Source organism: Oncorhynchus masou, chromosome 23 (genome assembly GCF_036934945.1).
Source record: "Oncorhynchus masou masou isolate Uvic2021 chromosome 23, UVic_Omas_1.1, whole genome shotgun sequence".
Classification (NCBI taxonomy): Eukaryota; Metazoa; Chordata; class Actinopteri; order Salmoniformes; family Salmonidae; genus Oncorhynchus; species Oncorhynchus masou.
The window spans coordinates 47,069,317-47,087,761 of NC_088234.1; the positions used below are offsets into that span (position 1 = coordinate 47,069,317).

General features: G+C 42.1%; 1 protein-coding gene and 1 non-coding gene across 2 annotated transcripts in view; both read right to left on the reverse strand.

Moving 5' to 3' along the window:
• The window catches only part of opn4a (opsin 4a (melanopsin)), a 68,912-nt gene that overhangs the window by 27,016 nt on the left and 23,451 nt on the right, over nucleotides 1-18,445 (reverse strand). Inside the window, exons 2-3 of the mRNA XM_064932279.1 lie at nucleotides 3,048-3,193; nucleotides 1,891-2,024 (exon numbers count right to left, since the gene is read on the reverse strand). Of these exons, the coding sequence (XP_064788351.1) occupies nucleotides 1,891-2,024; nucleotides 3,048-3,193 (280 nt within the window). The remainder of the gene's footprint in view (nucleotides 1-1,890; nucleotides 2,025-3,047; nucleotides 3,194-18,445) is intronic.
• On the reverse strand, nucleotides 13,744-13,819 carry trnaa-ugc (transfer RNA alanine (anticodon UGC)). The gene has a single exon. It is a non-coding gene; the product is annotated as a tRNA-Ala (tRNA).

Consider the following 18,445-nt stretch of genomic DNA (forward strand, 5'->3'; position numbering starts at 1 on the left):
GTTTGTGCTTAGTGGGACTATCATTTGTTTTTCAACAGGACAATAACCCAACATACCTCCAGGCTGTGTAAGGGCTTTGACCAAGAAGGCGAGTGATGGAGTGCTCCATCAGAAGACCTGGCATCCAAAATCACCCGATCTAAACCCAATTGAGATGGTTTGGGATGAGTTGGACCACAGAGTGAAGGAAAAGCAGCCAACAAGTGTTCAGCATATGTGGGAACTCCTTTAAAACTGTTGGAAAAGCATTCTTCATGAAACTGGTTGAGAGAATGCCAAGAGTGTGCAAAGCTGTCATCCAGGCACAGGGTGGCTACTCTAAAGAATCTAAAATCTAAAATATATTTTGATTTGTTAATACTTTTTTTGGTTACTACATGATTCCATATGTGTTATTTCATTGTTTTTGATGTCTTCACTATTATTCTACAATGTAGAAAATAGTCAAAATAAAGAAAACTCTTGAATGAGTAGATGTGTCCAAACTTTTGACTGGTACTGTACCTCAATCAAAACCTCAATGTCTCGCAAAATATAGATATTGTGCAACACATTGTTTGTATATATGTCATGATAGACCACTCCATAGCTGTGTTAATACAAATCACACACTCCAGGGGTGATGTCTTGCCTGGGGTAATGCCTTGTGTTAGTGTGGTATGGCAGGAGCCTAAGGCTGTTACACACCCTCAATGGTGGGTGATGCCAGGGGAGATTTGACGCCTTAACTTACTGGAGCAAGTTGGGTTTACCAATGGCAGAACTGGGAATAGACAGTACAGCTCCAGTTTTGGCTATTTCAACTGAGCAAAAATAGATAAAGATATTAATACTCTTGAATATATCAATGAAGAAGCAGATTTGGCACAGCGATGTTCAATATCAAGCTTGAGCCATCTGTAATCACCTAAATTGCAGGTATTGAGTTGTATATGAGTGCTGCCCACCAGGACACAGGACATACACTTTAACACAATTTCCACTTTATTTATTTATTTATTTTTCCAGTTAATTTGGACGACAACAATAAGATAGGAGTGTAGGTGGGGGTAGGGGGTTGTTAGGGATATATGATCTGAAGATCACTATGACTTATAAAAATGGATTAGGTTCAATATATTAGGTTCAATATTCCTCATGATGTCAAAAGGTCTGTAATTCAACGAGAATAAATCTCTTGCTGTTTATAATACAGAATGAGAATAAAGCAGCTGTGCCAGTTAAGGCTTCTTCTTAGTAAAAACACTCTTTACACTCTTAGTAAAAAAGGTGCTATCTAGACCCTAGAAGGGTTCTTCGGCTCTCCCCATAGGATAACCCTTTGAAGAACCCTTTTCGGTGCCAGGTAGAACCCTTTTGGGTTGCAAGTTCCTACATGAAACCAAAAAGGGTTCTACATGGAACCAAAAAGGATTCTCCTATGGGGACAGCTGAAAAACCCTTTTGGAACCCATTTTTCTAAGAGTGTAGTGATGTTGTGTGAGGTGTTTGCAGAAGTAAGTAGCCTTTCCCTGTATCTCTAGGCAACATCTCATTGAGAGTTTTCCATTCATATGTTCTTTAATTCCACAACTATGGTAATAAATAAACACATTCCTTTCATAGACTTCTCCCTCTTTCCATCCCCCGCCTTTTCTGTCCAACGTATTAACCTTGTAAGACACAAGCTCTGCTCAGAGCTCAGTCTGAGTCAATTCCTTCATTCCACCTCCTTCCAGTCAATTATAGGAAACGGACGCAATTCAAAGACTGAATTTGTCCACACAATTCTATGCTATTTTCTGTTTTTTTGGTTTGAAGTCAATTATAGTTTGTTTGTTTTTTTTTGGGGGGGGGGGTCTGAGTGGAAAATATTGGCCTCAGACGTGTTCGGAGATGGGTGTTGAGTACCTTTCTCCCCGAAGATCCATCTCCTGTGCATGGAGGTGGTGAAGAAGATGGGTGCCTGTGTGATGCACATCATGAAGTCAGTGATGGCCAGGTTAATGATGAACATGTTGGCTGGAGTCCTCAGTGACCTGCTCCTGTAGAACACAACACATACAGCACAGGGAAACACAAGATGATGTATTCTGATTCAATTTCATACACACACTTAAACACCACCATAATTCTGTAACATTCCCCTAAATGGTTATTGTTCTGTAATTGCGTACAGTAGTTCCCCTCTTTTTATGGTGAAGGATTTATTATTGTTGACAACTTTTTAGCTATGGATAGAGCTTGTGCCATCAATTTGTCCAACACGTACCACTTATATCTGCATATGATTGTGTGTGTATGCCTGTCTATATTCAGAATGAGTCATCATAGTGGGAGAGAAATGACACCTCACAAAGCATTGAAAGTGAAGCATGGCATGGGCGCTAGTTACAGTACATCATGTTTGGGCTCAGGAGGGAGGATGAATACCCTGATCTCTCGACTCACGATGCTGATCAACTGAGACACACTGATAAACAACTGAGACTACAGAGCCACATATGACAGATAGAGGTATATTGAGACGAGATAAACCTCAGCATTAACTGTACATATTCTTGCTGCAAGAAACTCCAATCACATTTTAACTGATGAGATTATCTGCTCTTCTTTAAAAAAAAATATATATATATATTTATATTATTTTAGAATTGTACCCCCTTTTCTCCCCTATTTCGTGGTATCCAATTGTTTTAGTAGCTACTATCTTGTCTCATCGCTATAACTCCCGTATGGGCTCAGGAGAGACGAAGGTTGAAAGTTATGCGTCCTCCGATACACAACCCAACCAAGCCGCACTGCTTCTTAACACAGGGGGAAACACCGTGCACCTGGCAACCTTGGTTAGCGCACACTGCGCCCGGCCCGCCACAGGAGTCGCTGGTGCGCGATGAGACAAGGATATCCCTACCGGCCAAACCCTCCCTAAACCGGACGACGCTAGGCCAATTGTGCGTCGCCCCACGGACCTCCCGGTGGCCGGTTATGACAGAGCCTAGATTATCTGCTCTTCTAAAGGGAAGAGAGAGAAAGTCACACTACCATAGGGAGCAACTGTCCCTTACCTGCTGAAGGCATAGATAACCAGGAAGTTGCCCACCATGCCGGTGATGCCGATAGCCAGGATGACGGCCCCTATAGTATAATGTGCGTGGTCAGGTACATCCACAGTGGGGAAGGGGTGGCGAGGGGCCTCGTGCACCATGGCCACCTACAGGTAAACCAAAATATCTGCATTTAAACAGGAACCTGTGCAACAGCCACAGTTGGCATTACTAAATTGTGATTAATTAACCGTATCCACTTGTCCACTTGTTAATGTGCACTCTCAAACTTTTTGCATAATTTCAGCCAGTAGTTTTGAAAGTGGTGCTCACGAGCCAAAGCGGTTCTTCTTTTAGTCATCCATTTCCTGTGATATGTTACAAATTCAGCAATTTGTATGATATGTGAATTTTGCAATTCATGTGATATGTTAAGAATCCAATTTGTGCAATATGTTTCAAATCTCTTCTAACTGACTGACATTTCACAAATAATTGTGTTTTAAATCAAGTCCTTTGTGAAGGATCAAACAATGCATCCGGTCTCATTCTAATTATTAATCCTTTGATTCATGTTGGCTTTTCAAAAATAAACTAACCAGTAAACTTGTTTCCCCTCTGGTTTGTATTCTTTTAAAACAAGGATTTAGTTTAATTTTGTTCTTGAATCCTGCCCCCAGAATCCTTATGCAGGATAGAGCAATTGTAAAATGCTGGCCTGCACACTTGCATGAGCCTATTTGATAGTCATTAGGATAGGATGTACCCAGGAAATGGGATCACAGGGGCCAAAAAAATGGGGGGGGGGGAAGCTGTGCACATTCAACACATGACTGGACTGAGACCAGAATCCTCATTTGAGATTTGCATGAGTCTACTTAAGTTAATCTTACCCAAAGACCATCACAAGCCACATGGAGGATATTTTTTAAACATTTTTATTTTTCATTTTTATAGTCAGTTAAGAACAAAATTCCTATTAACAATGACGGCCTACCGAACTGTGTTGTTCAAGGGGCAGAGCAACAGAATTTTTACCTTGTCAGCTCGGGGACTCGATATCAAGTTGAGTTTGACGCCAAACTCCACACTGTTGTCACTGACTAAGTATAATGTCCGTACTTACAGCGTTCATATAATGTTTTTACTTTCGCTGACCTTATTTTATCGACATTTGTCAAAACTCATGAATGCAACTGTTTATGTCACATAGTTTGGTGTTTAACTTGTAGAAATGGTTGTCCTGAAAACAACATGGGGAAAAACAAGTGCTGGACATGCAGATAAATGACAGTCAGAAAAGGGTTAAACACCATCACATTGGAAACAAATTACAAAAATATGCTAATACACATAATAGGGCATATTGTAGCCTACAGTGCCGTCGGGAAGTATTCAGACCCCTTGACTTTTTCCAAATGTAGTTGGGTTAGCGTTATTCAAAAATTGATTAAAAAAAAAACAACAAATCCATCAATCTACACACAATACCCCATAATGACAAAGGAAAAACCGGTTTTTCAAAAATAGTGTAATTTCTTACAAATAAAAACTGAAATATCATATTTACATAAGAATTCAGACGCTTTACTCAATCCTTTGTTGAAGCACCTTTGGCAGCAGTTACAGCTTCGAGTCATCTTGGGTATGACGCTATGAGCTTGGCACACCTGTATTTGGAGAGTTTCTCCCATTCTTCTCTACAGATCCTCTCAAGCTCTGTCAGGTTGGATGGGGAGCGTCACTGCACAGCTATTGTCAGGTCTCTCCAGAGATGTTCGATTGGGTTCAAGTCTGGGCTCTGGCTGGGCCACTCAAGGACATTCATTGTCCTGTTGGAAGGTGAACCTTTGCCGCAGTCTGAGATGCTGAGCACTCTGGAGCAGGTTTTATCATGGATCTCTGTACTTTGCTCCGTTCATCTTTACCTCGATCCTGACTAGGCTCCCAGTCCCTGCCGCTGAAAAACATCCCCACAGCACAGCGACGATCCATCATTCAGGGCAGGTGGGGAAGAGTCTAATACCATGTGTTACGAATCCCTTTTGGCCCGACAGTCTAGGGGAGATGGTAACGAGACCCGTAACATAACTCATGCAAATTATAGTGAAAAAGTAAAAGTGAGAACGAAATAACCACGACAACTGAAATCTACCGTCAAACTCGGGGTTTATTGGAAAACACACGGTAATGGGGGGGGGGGAAAGAAATAAGTATTCAAAAACACCCCTAGGCTAGACTAGCCCATTTCAACAACAGCTAACTAACCAAAAAATACAGTGGGTGGTCCGCCCAGTTCTAACTAGTGTATTTAACAAAGTTTACCTACGGGTAGTGTATGCCCATGGGCGACTTGTCTTGTTTCCCCCTTTTCCCACCAGCAAACAAACAAACACCATAACCAATACTCACAGGTGAGGACAAAGTGATATGGAGGTGCTCAAACAAAAGAGCGGTCAATACATAAAGAGCGAGTGAAACAGAGAGACCTAGAGACATGGCATTTACAGAGAGATTGAGCTTTATAGCAAACAACTGACAGGGTTTTTAAACCAAGGGAAAGGAACTGTGATTGGGTCGGAAATAGGAGGAGGTGTGTCTTTTGATTAGTGACTGATTGGGGAGGGATGATTTCCACCTGTGAGGGGAGAAGGAGAGAAAAGAACACACAGGATACACACAGGATACTTGTATCCGTAACACCATGTCTAAGAGTAGAGCTTGGAAATTCAAGCCCATTGGGTGCTGCCATAGAGTTACATTAGAAGTGCCCATCCAAGAAAGCTCAAGGTCATTGGCCACAGATAAAATTACATCACGTTATATTGACAGTAGCTTTGATTGGACTAATCATGTCAACATCATACTTTCAAAATCTTAGTTAGCAGTCATCATCATGAATCAAGTCGATGAATCATCATGAATCAATCTACTGGAAAATCCTTTTTAATCCTTGTCATGTGAAGAGAAATAACAAAGAGAAATGATAGAAAAAAAATGTATCGGTGCTCATCGGCCATTAGACAAAAACATTACACAACAAGTTGGAAATCGCAAATTCAACAATGAATGGTTTGGAAGGAACCGGTGTCTAACTGCATTAATTGCAAAGCAATCACTAGCCCACTATTCAGTGGAGTGGCTGTGTGGTCCCAAATCTGAGATTAAGGGTCTCTTTTCTAAGCCTAAAATTATAAACATTCAACATTGGCCATGATGTCAATGAAACATGATTTGTGCCGCGCTCAAAACAACTGTTAACTCGGAACTGCGAAATTTGACTTCAGTGAGTTCAAGACAACTGGGAACTCTGCAAAAAAACGAGCTCCGACTGGGAAAATAAGTTTTGAATGGTCATCCAACTCGAAATTGTAAATTGGGAACTCGGGTCTCTTTCTATTTTTTTTTATTTAATCAATTTTAGAATAAGGCTGTAACGTAACAAAATGTGAAAAAAGTCAAGGGGTCTGAATACTTTCCGAAGGCACTGTATCTCCCTTTTCACCCCTGACATATGATATGCTGCTATTCTGTCCTGGACATATCTTTTCCATTATTCACCCCGTCTGTATGATGTAGCTAGCACCTTTTACTCCTCTTCCTGTTTGTTCTGTAGTGTGGGCTTTAGTCTAAGCTCATTCACACCATCCTCCTAGTGCTGTCAAACACTTCCATCTAGGGGATGTATCACAGACAGGTCTGTTTTTCTGAAGTTATCAGAGGAATTAAAAGGTATTTGTCTACAGAGATATTGGCCTTGGACTATTTGTCTGGGTATATTTGTGTGGGTGCAGTGAGAGTGGGAGCCATTATCACCATCATTGTCCTCATGATTGTCCTCTCCTTTTTCCTTCTCAGCTTCACAATTGTCCTCTTCTTTTTCTTCCACCTCTTTTACCTCCATTTCCTCCTCATAATTGTCCTCCATCTGCTCCTTCTCCTTCTTCTCCTCCTCTTCCTCTCCGTCATTGTATTTCACCATGTTCTTACCTTCACTAAACATGCTTTAGCCATCTCTGTTAGACTATGTTAGAGTGAGGTAGTAAGACAACCATATGTACATTCCACTCAGTCAGAAATGACTGAGATTTTAAATGACAGAGGGAGATGTTGCCTGGTCTTATTTATTCCTTCACGCCTTTGTTGGTGGGGACGTTTATCCCTGTTGACTTGTGTTCTCCTGCGGCGGCATCAGAGCAGTCGGGCAGGAAATTGGCCCTGCGGGCCCTGAGTTGCTAACTCAAACAAATGCTCTCTTCATTAAAGACATTCCAGAGAGACTCCAGAACAACATGACAGATGGAGAGGGATTCAAAAACAACGTGTGATGTTTGTATGTTGATTTTAACTGGTGTGAGTTCATGGGGAAACTGGCTTCAAGCCTTTGGATGCAAATGGGTCTCTATTCATGTTGAAGCTCAGAGAAGTTCATTTAAATGTGCGACTCCAGATGATTATTAGCAGAGTTAGTGTGCTTGGTGCTTTAAGGTTGGATAATCACTTCATCTTTCTATCTGTTTCCAGCCTGTTAGAGAAAAGGAAAAGGTTGAAAACAGCGTCATATGGTCTAAATCCAGTTGTCTACAGTCACAGTCCTGCTAGTTTTTTTTATTTTCCCCTGAAGCCTAGTTGATGAATTAATGTCACTGACTGCCCAAAACTAAGTTAACCGCTAACTTAAAATGGCAAGAGCGGAAACTTAGCTTGCACCAGGACCTTCGTCTAGATAAAAAAAAAACTGAAATAAACTCTCCCTCGTTTATTATGATGTGAATATGAATGCATCCATCCTGTGAATTGTAATGAAATTGAATCCTCTCCTGAATGTTTATATATATATATATATATATATATATATATATATATATATATATATATATATATATATATATATATATATATATATATATATATAATTTGCATATGCATGAAAATGAAACAACACAGTTGTATCTTTGCTCCCAGTAAATTGATGAAGTTGGTAACAGTGGATTATGACTGTGTCCTGTGGGCTTTTGGCGCCAGTTCTCAGCATCCCCTTTAACATCTTTGGATTGTTGTGGAATGAGTTCATGATTTACATTTTTTCTATTTCTATTTGTCTCATAGGGTAAAATCCCAACTTCCTCAATAAGAGCAGAGAGAAAATACATGTTCAAACTTTAAGATCACCCAAAAGCCCTTGTCAAGAAACTATTTTCTGAGGAGATTGTATGAAATTGTTTCACCTCACCTTGTCTGCCAGGTTTTATTCTGGGGCCATTCTGGGTCTTTTCTACAGTTTAACTGACAAAAGGTTGTACGGCGTGACTTAGGGATTCTCAAAGTCGGGACTTTTCACATAGAGTACTTACTGAGCTGTAGGAGACCCCTACACAATGATTACCGAACACAGACATTGAACCTGGGTTGTCTGTGCACCTCAAGATCACGTACAGCAGCATCTCTGTGAGCTAACAAGAGTCAATAGGAACAATCTCCACTAGACATCTGAAAATAGGTCATCTTCTTTCCCAGTGATCTAAAAAGGCCTGCCGTCAATGACTCTCACCTAGATGACCACGCTGTATACACTGAGTATACACATCATGACATATACTGACCAGGTGAATCCAGGTGAAAGCTATGAACCCATATTGATGTCCACTTCAAATCAGTGTAGATGAAGAGGGAGACAAATAAAATAAAATCGAATCACATTTTATATTTCACATACACATGGTTAGCAGATGTTAATGCGAGTGTAGCGAAATGCTTGTGCTTCTAGTTACAACCATGCACTAATATCTAACAAGTAATCTAACCTAACAATTTCACAACAACTACCTTAGACACAAGTGTAAAGGAATGAATCAGAATATGTACATAAAGAATATAGGAATGAGTGATTGCCGAACGGCACAGGCAAGATGCAGTAGATGGTATAGAGTACAGTATATACATATGAGCTGAGTAATGTAGGGTATGTAAACATTATATAAATTGGCATTTTTTAAAGGGGCTAGTGATACATTTATCACATACATTTTTTATATGAATGAGTGATGGTACAGAGCAGCATAGGCAAGATACAGTAGATGGTATCAAGTACAGTATATACATATGAGATGAGTATGTAAACAAAGTGGCATAGTTAAAGTGGCTAGTGATACATGTATTACCTAAGGATGCAGTCGATGATATAGAGTACAGTATATACGTATGAGATGAATAATGTAGGGTAAGTAACATTATATAAGGTAGCATTGTTTAAAGTGGCTAGTGATATATTTACATAATTTCCCATCAATTCCCATTATTAAAGTGGCTAGAGTTGAGTCAGTGTGTTGGCAGCAGCCACTCGATGTTAGTGATGGCTGTTTAACAGTCTGATGGCCTTGAGATAGAAGCTGTTTTTCAGTCTCTCGGTCCCAGCTTTGATGCACCTGTACTGACCTCGCCTTCTGGATGATAGCAGGTTGAACACGCAGTGGCTCGGGTGGTTGTTGTCCTTGATGATCTTTTTGGCCTTCCTGTGACATCGGGTGGTGTAGGTGTCCTGGAGGGCAGGTAGTTTGCCCCCGGTGATGCGTTGTGCAGACCTCACTACCCTCTGGAGAGCCTTACGGTTATGGGCGGAGCAGTTGCCATACCAGGTGGTGATACAACCCAACAGGACGCTCTTGATTGTGCATCAGTAAAGGTTTGTGAGTGTTTTCGGTGACAAGACAAATTTCTTCAGCCTCCGGAGGTTGAAGAGGCGCTACTGCGCCTTCTTCACCACGCTGTATGTGTGGGTGGACCATTTCAGTTAGTCCATGATGTGTACGCCGAGGAACTTAAAACTTTCCACCTTCTCCACTACTGTCCCATCAATGTGGATAGGGGGGTGCTCCCTCTGCTGTTTCCTGAAGTCCACGATCATCTCCTTTGTTTTGTTGACATTGAGTGTGAGGTTATTTTTTCCTGACACCACACTCCGAGGGCCCTCACCTCCTCCCTGTATGCCGTCTCATCGTTGTTGGTAGTCAAGCCTACCACTGTAGTGGTGTCTGCAACTTGATGATTGAGTTGGAGGCGTGCATGGCCACGCAGTCAGGGGTGAACAGGGAGTACAGGAGAGGGCTGAGAACGCACCCTTGTGGGGTCCCAGTGTTGAGGATCAGCGGGGTGGAGATGTTCTTACCTACCCTCACCACCTGTGGGCGGCCCATCAGGAAGTCCAGGACCCAGTTGCAAGGGGCGGGGTCGGGACCCAGGGTCTCAAGCTTAATGACGAGTTTGGAGGGTACTATGGTGTTAAATGCTGAGCTGTAGTCGATGAACAGCATTCTTACATAGGTAATCCTCTTGTCCAGATGGGTTAGGGCAGTGTGCAGTGTGATTGCAATTGCCTCGTCTGTGGACCTATTGGGGCGGTAAGCAAATTGGAGTGGGTCTAGGGTGTCAGGTAGGGTGGAGGTGATATGGTCCTTGACTAGTCTTTCAAAGCACTTCATGATGACGGAAGTGAGTGCTACGGGGCGGTAGTCATTTAGCTCAGTTACCTTAGCTTTCTTGGGAACAGGAACAATGGTGGCCCTCTTGAAGCATATGGGAACAGCAGACTGGGATAAGGATTGATTTGCTCATGTTCTGAGGACGCGGCTGGGGATGCCGTCTGCGCCTTGTTTTACTCACATTGGCTGCAGTGAAGGATAGCCTGCAGGTTTTGGTAGCGGGCCGTGTCAGTGGCACTGTATTGTCCTCAAAGTGAGCAAAAAAGTTGTTTCGTCTGTCTGGGAGCAAGACGTCTTGGTCCGCGACGGGGCTGGTTCTTCTTTTGTAGTCCGTAATTGACTGGAGACCCTGCCACATACCTCTTGTGTCTGAGCCGTTGAATTGCGACTCTACTTTGTCTCTATACTGACACTTAGCTTGTTTGATTGCCTTGCGGAGGGAATAGCTACACTGTTCTTATTCGGTTATGTTTCCGGTCACGCCCTGATTAAAAGCAGTGGTTCGCGCTTTCAGTTTTGCACGAATGCTGCCATCAATCCATGGTTTCTGGTTGGGGAATGTTTTAATAGACAATGTGGGTACAACATCACCGATGCACTTGCTAATAAACTCGCTCACCGAATCAGCGCATTCATCAATGTTGTTGTTCGACGCTATGCGGAACATATCCCAGTCCACGTGATCGAAGCTATCTTAAAGCGTGGAATCCGATTGGTCGGACCAGCGTTAAACAGAAACTTAAACAGGAAGCACCCGCGCTCAGGTCTGTTCAAGTTTCTGTTTATAGGCTTGGAGCAACAAAATGGAGTGGTGGTAAACTTTTCAGAAAGGAGGGCAGGGGAGGGCCTTATATGCATCGCAGAAGTTAGAATAACAATGATCCAGGGTTTTGCCAGCCCGCGTTGCTCAATAGATATGCTGATATAATTTATGGAGCCTTGTTTTCAGATTAGCCTTGTTAAAATCCCCAGCTACAATAAATGCAGCCTCAGGATATATGGTTTCCAGTTTACATAGACTCGAATGAAGACAGGTTAAAGAAGGATTTTTAAGCCTTTAGTCAATAGAAACATTGATTGTGTATGTGTGCCATTTAGAGCGTGAATGGGCAAGACAAAATATTTAAGCGCCTTTAAACGAGGTAATGTAGTAGGTGCTATACGCACCGGTTTGTTTCAAGAAGTGCAATGCTGCTGGGTTTTCACACTCAACAGTTTCCCATGTGTGTCAAGAATGTTCCACCACCCAAAGGACATCCAGCCAACTTGACACAACTGTGGGAAGCATTGGATTCAACATTTCGACATCTTATAGAGAGAGTCCTTGCCCCGACTAGTTTTTCGGGCAAAAGAGGGTGCAACTCAATATTAGGAAAGTGTTCCTGTTTTGTACATTCAGTGTATATAACAGCCCTACTGGACACGAAATGTACAATCCTGAAGTGTACAGAGGTGTACAATCCAGTGCTTCACATTATTCACAGAACATTGAATGGCATTCTATTCTATTCAATGATGGGGAATGTTTTCTGTCTGTTGGCAGTGTTGTGAATGCATCCGTGGTAGTGAACTTGGGAGGGCAAAGCAACAATATTGAATTTTGAGATACAGACTGGCAACCAGACAATTTGGCAGGGCTGAAGTCATGGCAGGACCTGGCAGGGCACCTGAATTTGAATCTTGTCTCAGCCAATCAGGCTAGCTATTTTTATAAATATGTATATTTAGTAGCCTATTCACCAATAATACGATAGGTGCACTTGATTCAGCTGCCCTGCATGCCGGGTAGGTGAAGTGTTCCCCTTTTTGAACCATTTAATTTGTCTAAAGATACAAACTCCTCCTATTGGCAGGCCCAGAGAGCTAAATCAGGTTCACCTGTAGGCATATTGCTGGCCAATCAGATAGCTTAGATCACTGTGTCTTCAGCAGCTTCCACGAGCCCACAGCAAAGTTGTTACTGACTGTAGAGCATGCTAACCAGGGCCGGCCCCAGGCATAAGCAACATAAGCGGTTGCTTAGGGCCCCCAGCCACTAAGGGGCCTCCACAATGATTGGAGATGATTGTGGACTACAGAAAAAGGAGGACCGAGCACGCCACCATTCTCATCGACGGAGCTGTAAGGGAGCAGGTTGAGAGCGTCAACTTCCTTAGTGTCCACATCCCCAACAAACTAACATGATCCAAGCACACCAAGACAGTCGTGAAGAGGGCACGACAAAACCTAGTCCTCCTCATGAGACTGAAAAGATTTGTCATGGGTCCTCAGATCCTCAAAAGGTTCTACAGCTGCACCATCGAGAGCATCCTGACGGGTCCATCACACTCTGGTATGGCAACTGCTCGGCCTCCGACGGCAAGGCACTAAAGAGGGTAGTGCGTACAGCCGAGTACATCACTGGGGCCAAGCTTACTGCCATACAGGACCTCTATACCAGGCGGTGTCAGAGGAAGGCCTTAAAAATGGTCATAGATTCCAGCCACCCGAGTCATAGAATGTTCTCTCTGCTGTACCGGAGCGCCAAGTCTAGGTCCAAGAGGCTTCTAAAACAGCTTCTACCCCCAAGCCATAAGACTCCTGAACATCTAATCAAATGGCTACCCAGACTATTTGCATTGCCCCCCCCCCCCCCATTTTAGGAAGAAGAAATTCGGCTTGTCACCAAAAGCACTCACAAACTTCTACAGATGCACAATCGAGAGCATCCTGGCGAGCTGTATCACCGCCTGGTACGGCAACTGCTCCGCCCTCAACCGTAAGGCTCTCCAGAGGGTAGTGAGGTCTGCACAACGCATCACCGGGGGCAAACTACCTGCCCTCCAGGACACCTACACCACCCGATGTTACAGGAAGGCCATAAAGATCATCAAGGACATCAACCACCCGAGCCACTGCCTGTTCACCCCGCTAACCCCGCTATCATCCAGAAGGCGAGGTCAGTACAGGTGCATCAAAGCTGGGACCGAGAGACTGAAAAACAGCTTCTATCTCAAGGCCATCAGACTGTTAAACAGCCACCACTAACATTGAGTGGCTGCTGCCAACACACTGACACTGACTCAACTCCAGCCACTTTAATAATGGGAATTGATGGGAAATTATGTAAATATATCACTAGCCACTTTAAACAATGCTACCTTATCTTAATAATAATAATAATAATATATCCCATTTAGCAGACGCTTTTGTCCAAAGCGACTTACAAGTCGGCTGGGGCCACTACTTTTACATATGGGTGGTCCTAGCGGGAATCGAACCCACGACGCTTGGCGTTGCAAGCGCCATGCTCTACCGACTGAGCCACACAGGACCCCAGATGTTACTTACCCTACATTATTCATCTCATATGCATACGTATATACTGTACTCTATATCATCGACTGCATCCTTAGGTAATACATGTATCACTAGCCACTTTAACTATGCAACTTTGTTTACATACTCATCTCATATGTATATACTGTACTCGATACCATCTACTGTATCTTGCCTATGCTGCTCTGTACCATCACTCATTCATATATCCTTATGTACATATTCTTTATCCCCTTACACTGTGTATAAGACAGTAGTTTAGGAATTGTTAGTTAGATTACTTGTTGGTTATTACTGCATTGTCGGAACTAGAAGCACAAGCATTTCGCTACACTTGCATTAACATCTGCTAACCATGTGTATGTGACAAATAAAATTTGATTTGTTTTGATTTGATTTTACACTGCTGTTACTCTTTTATTATCTATTCATAGTCACTTTAATAACTCTAACTCATGTAGGCCTACATATTACCTCAATTACCTTGACTCTGTACCTGCACTCACTTATTTTACTGCTGCTCTTTAATTATTTGTTGCTTTTATTTCTTATTCTTATTTTATTTAAGTTTTTTATTTTTTTACTGCATTGTTGGTTAGCGTTTGTAAGTAGCATTTCACTGTAAGGTCTACCTACACCTGTTGTATATCGGCGCGTGTGACAAATACAATTTGATTTGATACATTGTAGGCGCACTTGATCTCTCGCATCCAGCAGAGAATTGTTTCTAGCTCCAACTGTGCATAATACCTAACAATACAAAACAATACACACAAATCCCAAAGATTAAGAGAATGAGCAATGTCAGAGTCAAGAATATAAATATATGTACAGTATTTTAGTGGTGTGCGGGTCAGCTGTTTGTTCACCCGCTCCAGCCCGCAATTGCTAATAACCCATCCGCCTCCACCCAACCCTCATCCGAAAATATAGAAAATGCGTCATCGGATATGATTTTGACAGGGGTTGGAGGATATTTTTTTGGTCCGATTTAGATATATTTCTGCTTAGAATTTTCGACATTTTGGTAGGCTATTTGTTACTCGGCTTGTCTATAATTAGATACATGTAGTTTCTCTTTTGTCATTATATGTTGCCCTAGAAGAGTACAAATAAACCCTTTCTCAACAGAATAATGTAATGGATCGATCGAATTAATCCTTCAATCTAGTTGACATAGGTAAAGTTTACTCTGTCATCTTTCACCGAGCAACGACGTTTCGGGACTGGGGAGAAAATACAATTGTTGTAAGGGAAAAGAAAGCTGTGAAAATTACCCAAAGTGTTTCTGATAAGATTTCAGTTCGGCTTCGACGCATATGTTATGTGGTTAAAATACTATCAGCTTTCATGATGAAGACAACACCTCTACAGATGGTGTCTAACTGAGCATGGCATTCTCTCAAGATGCAGAAATAAATCAATCATACTTCTCCACTCCTGTGGAGTCCAAATGCCTACATTTGGTATATCATTTTATTGCAAGAAATGCCTTATTCGGCAGGAGTTATTATTAAGGCTATATGCGAGATTATAGACCTACAGTCAGTGTCCAGATTTCAATTTCCATTTAACCCGTCTAAACAGTAGGCTACAGTTCCCTTGACATGCCACAGGTATATTTTGAAATCCCGTCTTGTGACTGTCAAATTTGTATAGCGCCTCATTATCAAACATAACATAGCCAGCACTGCTATCATACTCTTTAACCACTTCACCAAATCTTTTCCAAACATTACTTTTCAGCCCCTCCCTTATTATTTTCAATTCTCCTTTCAGAGTTTTTGTTTATGGAAATACACGTTGACAATGCCCCTTTTGCCTCCATGTATTGACATGGACTTTTTCTGCCCATTCCCAAAAGCATTATTTGTCGATTGGCTGTGTAGGCTATTTGGCACCCGTACAGTTACATCTTGAAGCTTAGGGTCATGCACAAATACCAGATAGCCTAATATAATGAAAGAAAAAACGAATTGTAGCCTATATAATTTCCACAAGAATTATAAATGTATGGATTCTTTAAAGTTATTGTTTCTATTACGCACACCACTCACCCGCCCCTCAGCCACACAATATTTCATGACCCTAGACCCGTCTGCCGAGTGGATATAACCGCGGGGACAGCGGGTCATGAGTCAACCCGTGAATTACTCAAAAGTCAAAAGCTTGGACACACCTACTCATTCAAGGTTTTTTTTTTTTTTTTTTACTATTTTCTACATTTTAGAATAATAATGAAGACATCAAAACTATGAAATAACACATATGGAATCATGTAGTAACCAGAAAAGTGTTAAACAAATCAAAATATATTTTATATTTGAGATTCTTCAAAGTAGCCACCCGTTGCCTTGATGACAGCTTTGCACACTTGTCATTCTCTCAACCAGCTTCATAAGGCTGAATGGAATGCATTTCAATTAGCAGGTGTGCCTTATTATAAGATAATTTGGGGAATTTCTTTCCTACTTAATGCGTTTGAGCCAATCAGTAGTGGAAAGGGTGGTATACAGAAGATAGCCCTATTTGGTAAAATGCCAAGTCCATATTATGGCAAGAACAGCTCAAATAAGCAATACTTTGAGACATGAAGTTCAGTCATCCAAAAAAATTCAAGAACTTTAGAAATTTCTTCAAGTGCAGTCGGAAAAACTATCAAGCACTATGATGAAACTGTCTCTCATGAGGACCGCCACAGAAAAGGAAGACCCAGAGTTACCTTTGCTGCAGAGGATAAGTTCATGAGAGTTACCAGCCTCAGAAATTGCAGCCCAAATAAATGCTTCACAGAGTTCATGTAACAGAAACATCTCAATATCAACTGCATGATTAGACTGGTGGAAATCTGTCCTTTGGTCTGATGAGTCCAAATTTGAGGTTTTTGGTTGAGACGCAGAGTAGATAAACGGATGCTCTCTGCATGTGTGGTTCCCACGTGAAGCATGAAGGAGGTGTGTCGTGGCTGAATCAGAATTAGTTAGGTATTAGTTAGGTAACATAGATAAAACATCTTATTTATCTTATTTTTGGACCATAATATAACTCTGACTTGTGTGTGGTTTGCTCTCTCAATGTTTAGTAATACAGGAAATTACCACGACAGGTGTGATGGTGCGGGGGTGCTTTGCTGGTGACACGGTCTGTGATTTATTTAGAATTCAAGGCTTAACCAGCATGGCTACCACAGTATTCTGCAGCGATACGCCATCCCATCTGGTTTGCGCCTAGTGGGTCTATCATTTGTTTTTCAACAGGACAATGACCCAACACACCTCCAGGCTGTGTAAAGGCTATTTGACCAAGAAGGAGAGTGATGGAGTGCTGCATCAGATGACCTGGCCTCCACAATCACCTGACCTCAACCCAATTGAGATGGTTTGGGATGAGTTGGACCGCAGAGTGAAGGAAAAGCAGCCAACAAGTGCTCAGCATATGTGGGATGTCTTTCAAGGCTGTTGGAAAAGCATTCCAGGTAAAGCTGGTTGAGAGCATGCAAATAGTGTCATCAAGGCAAAAGGGTGGCTACTTTGAAGAATATACAATATATTTGGTTACAACATGATTCCATATATGTTATTTCATAGTTTATGTCCATTATTCTACAATGTAGGAAATTGTAAAAATAAAGAAAACCCCTTGAAATGAGTGTGTGTGTCCAAACTTTTGACTGGTACTGTATATACACACTATATATACACAATAGTATTTTGACACCCTTTCAAATTTGTGGATTTGGCTATTTCAGCCACACCCGTTGCTGAGAGGTGTATAAAATTGAGCACACAGCCATGCAATCTCCGTAGACAAACATTGTCAGTAGAATGGCCTTACTGACGAGCTCAGTGACTTTCAACGTGGCACTGTCATAGGATGCCACCTTTCCATCAAGTCATTTCAGTTTCTGCCCTGTTATAACTTCCTCGGTCAACTGTAAGTGTTGTTGTTGTTGTGAAGTGGAAACCTCTAGGAGCAACAGCGGTTCAGCCACGAAGTGGTGGGTCACACAAGCTCACAGAACAGGACTGCAGAGTGCTAAAGCTTGTAGCGAGTAAAAATCTTTGTCCTCAGTTGTAACACTCACTACCGAGTTCCAAACTGCCTCTGGATGCAATGTCCGCACAAGAACTGTTCGTTAGGAGCTTCATGAAATGGGTTTCTATGATGAAGCAGCTGCACACAAGCCTAAGATCATCATGTGCAATGCCAAGCATCTGGAGCAGTGGAAACACGTTCTCTGGAGTGATGAATCACGCTTCACCATCTGGCAGTCCGATGGACGAATCTGGGTTCGGCGGATTCAAAGAGAATGCTACCTTCCCCAATGCATAGTGCCAACTTTAAAGTTTGGTGGAGGGGGAATAATGGTCTGAGGCTGTTTTTTATGGTTTGGGCTAGGCTCCTTAGCTCCAGTGAAGGTCAATCTTAACGCTACAGCATACAATGACATTCTAGACAATTGTGTGCTTCCAACTTTGTGGCAACAGTTTGGGCAAGGACCTTCCTGCTTCAGCATGACAATTCCCTGTGCACAAAGCAAGGTCCATATGGAAATGGTTTCTCGAGATCGGTGTGGAAGAACTTGACTGGCCTGCACAGAGCCCTAACCTCAACCCCATCGAA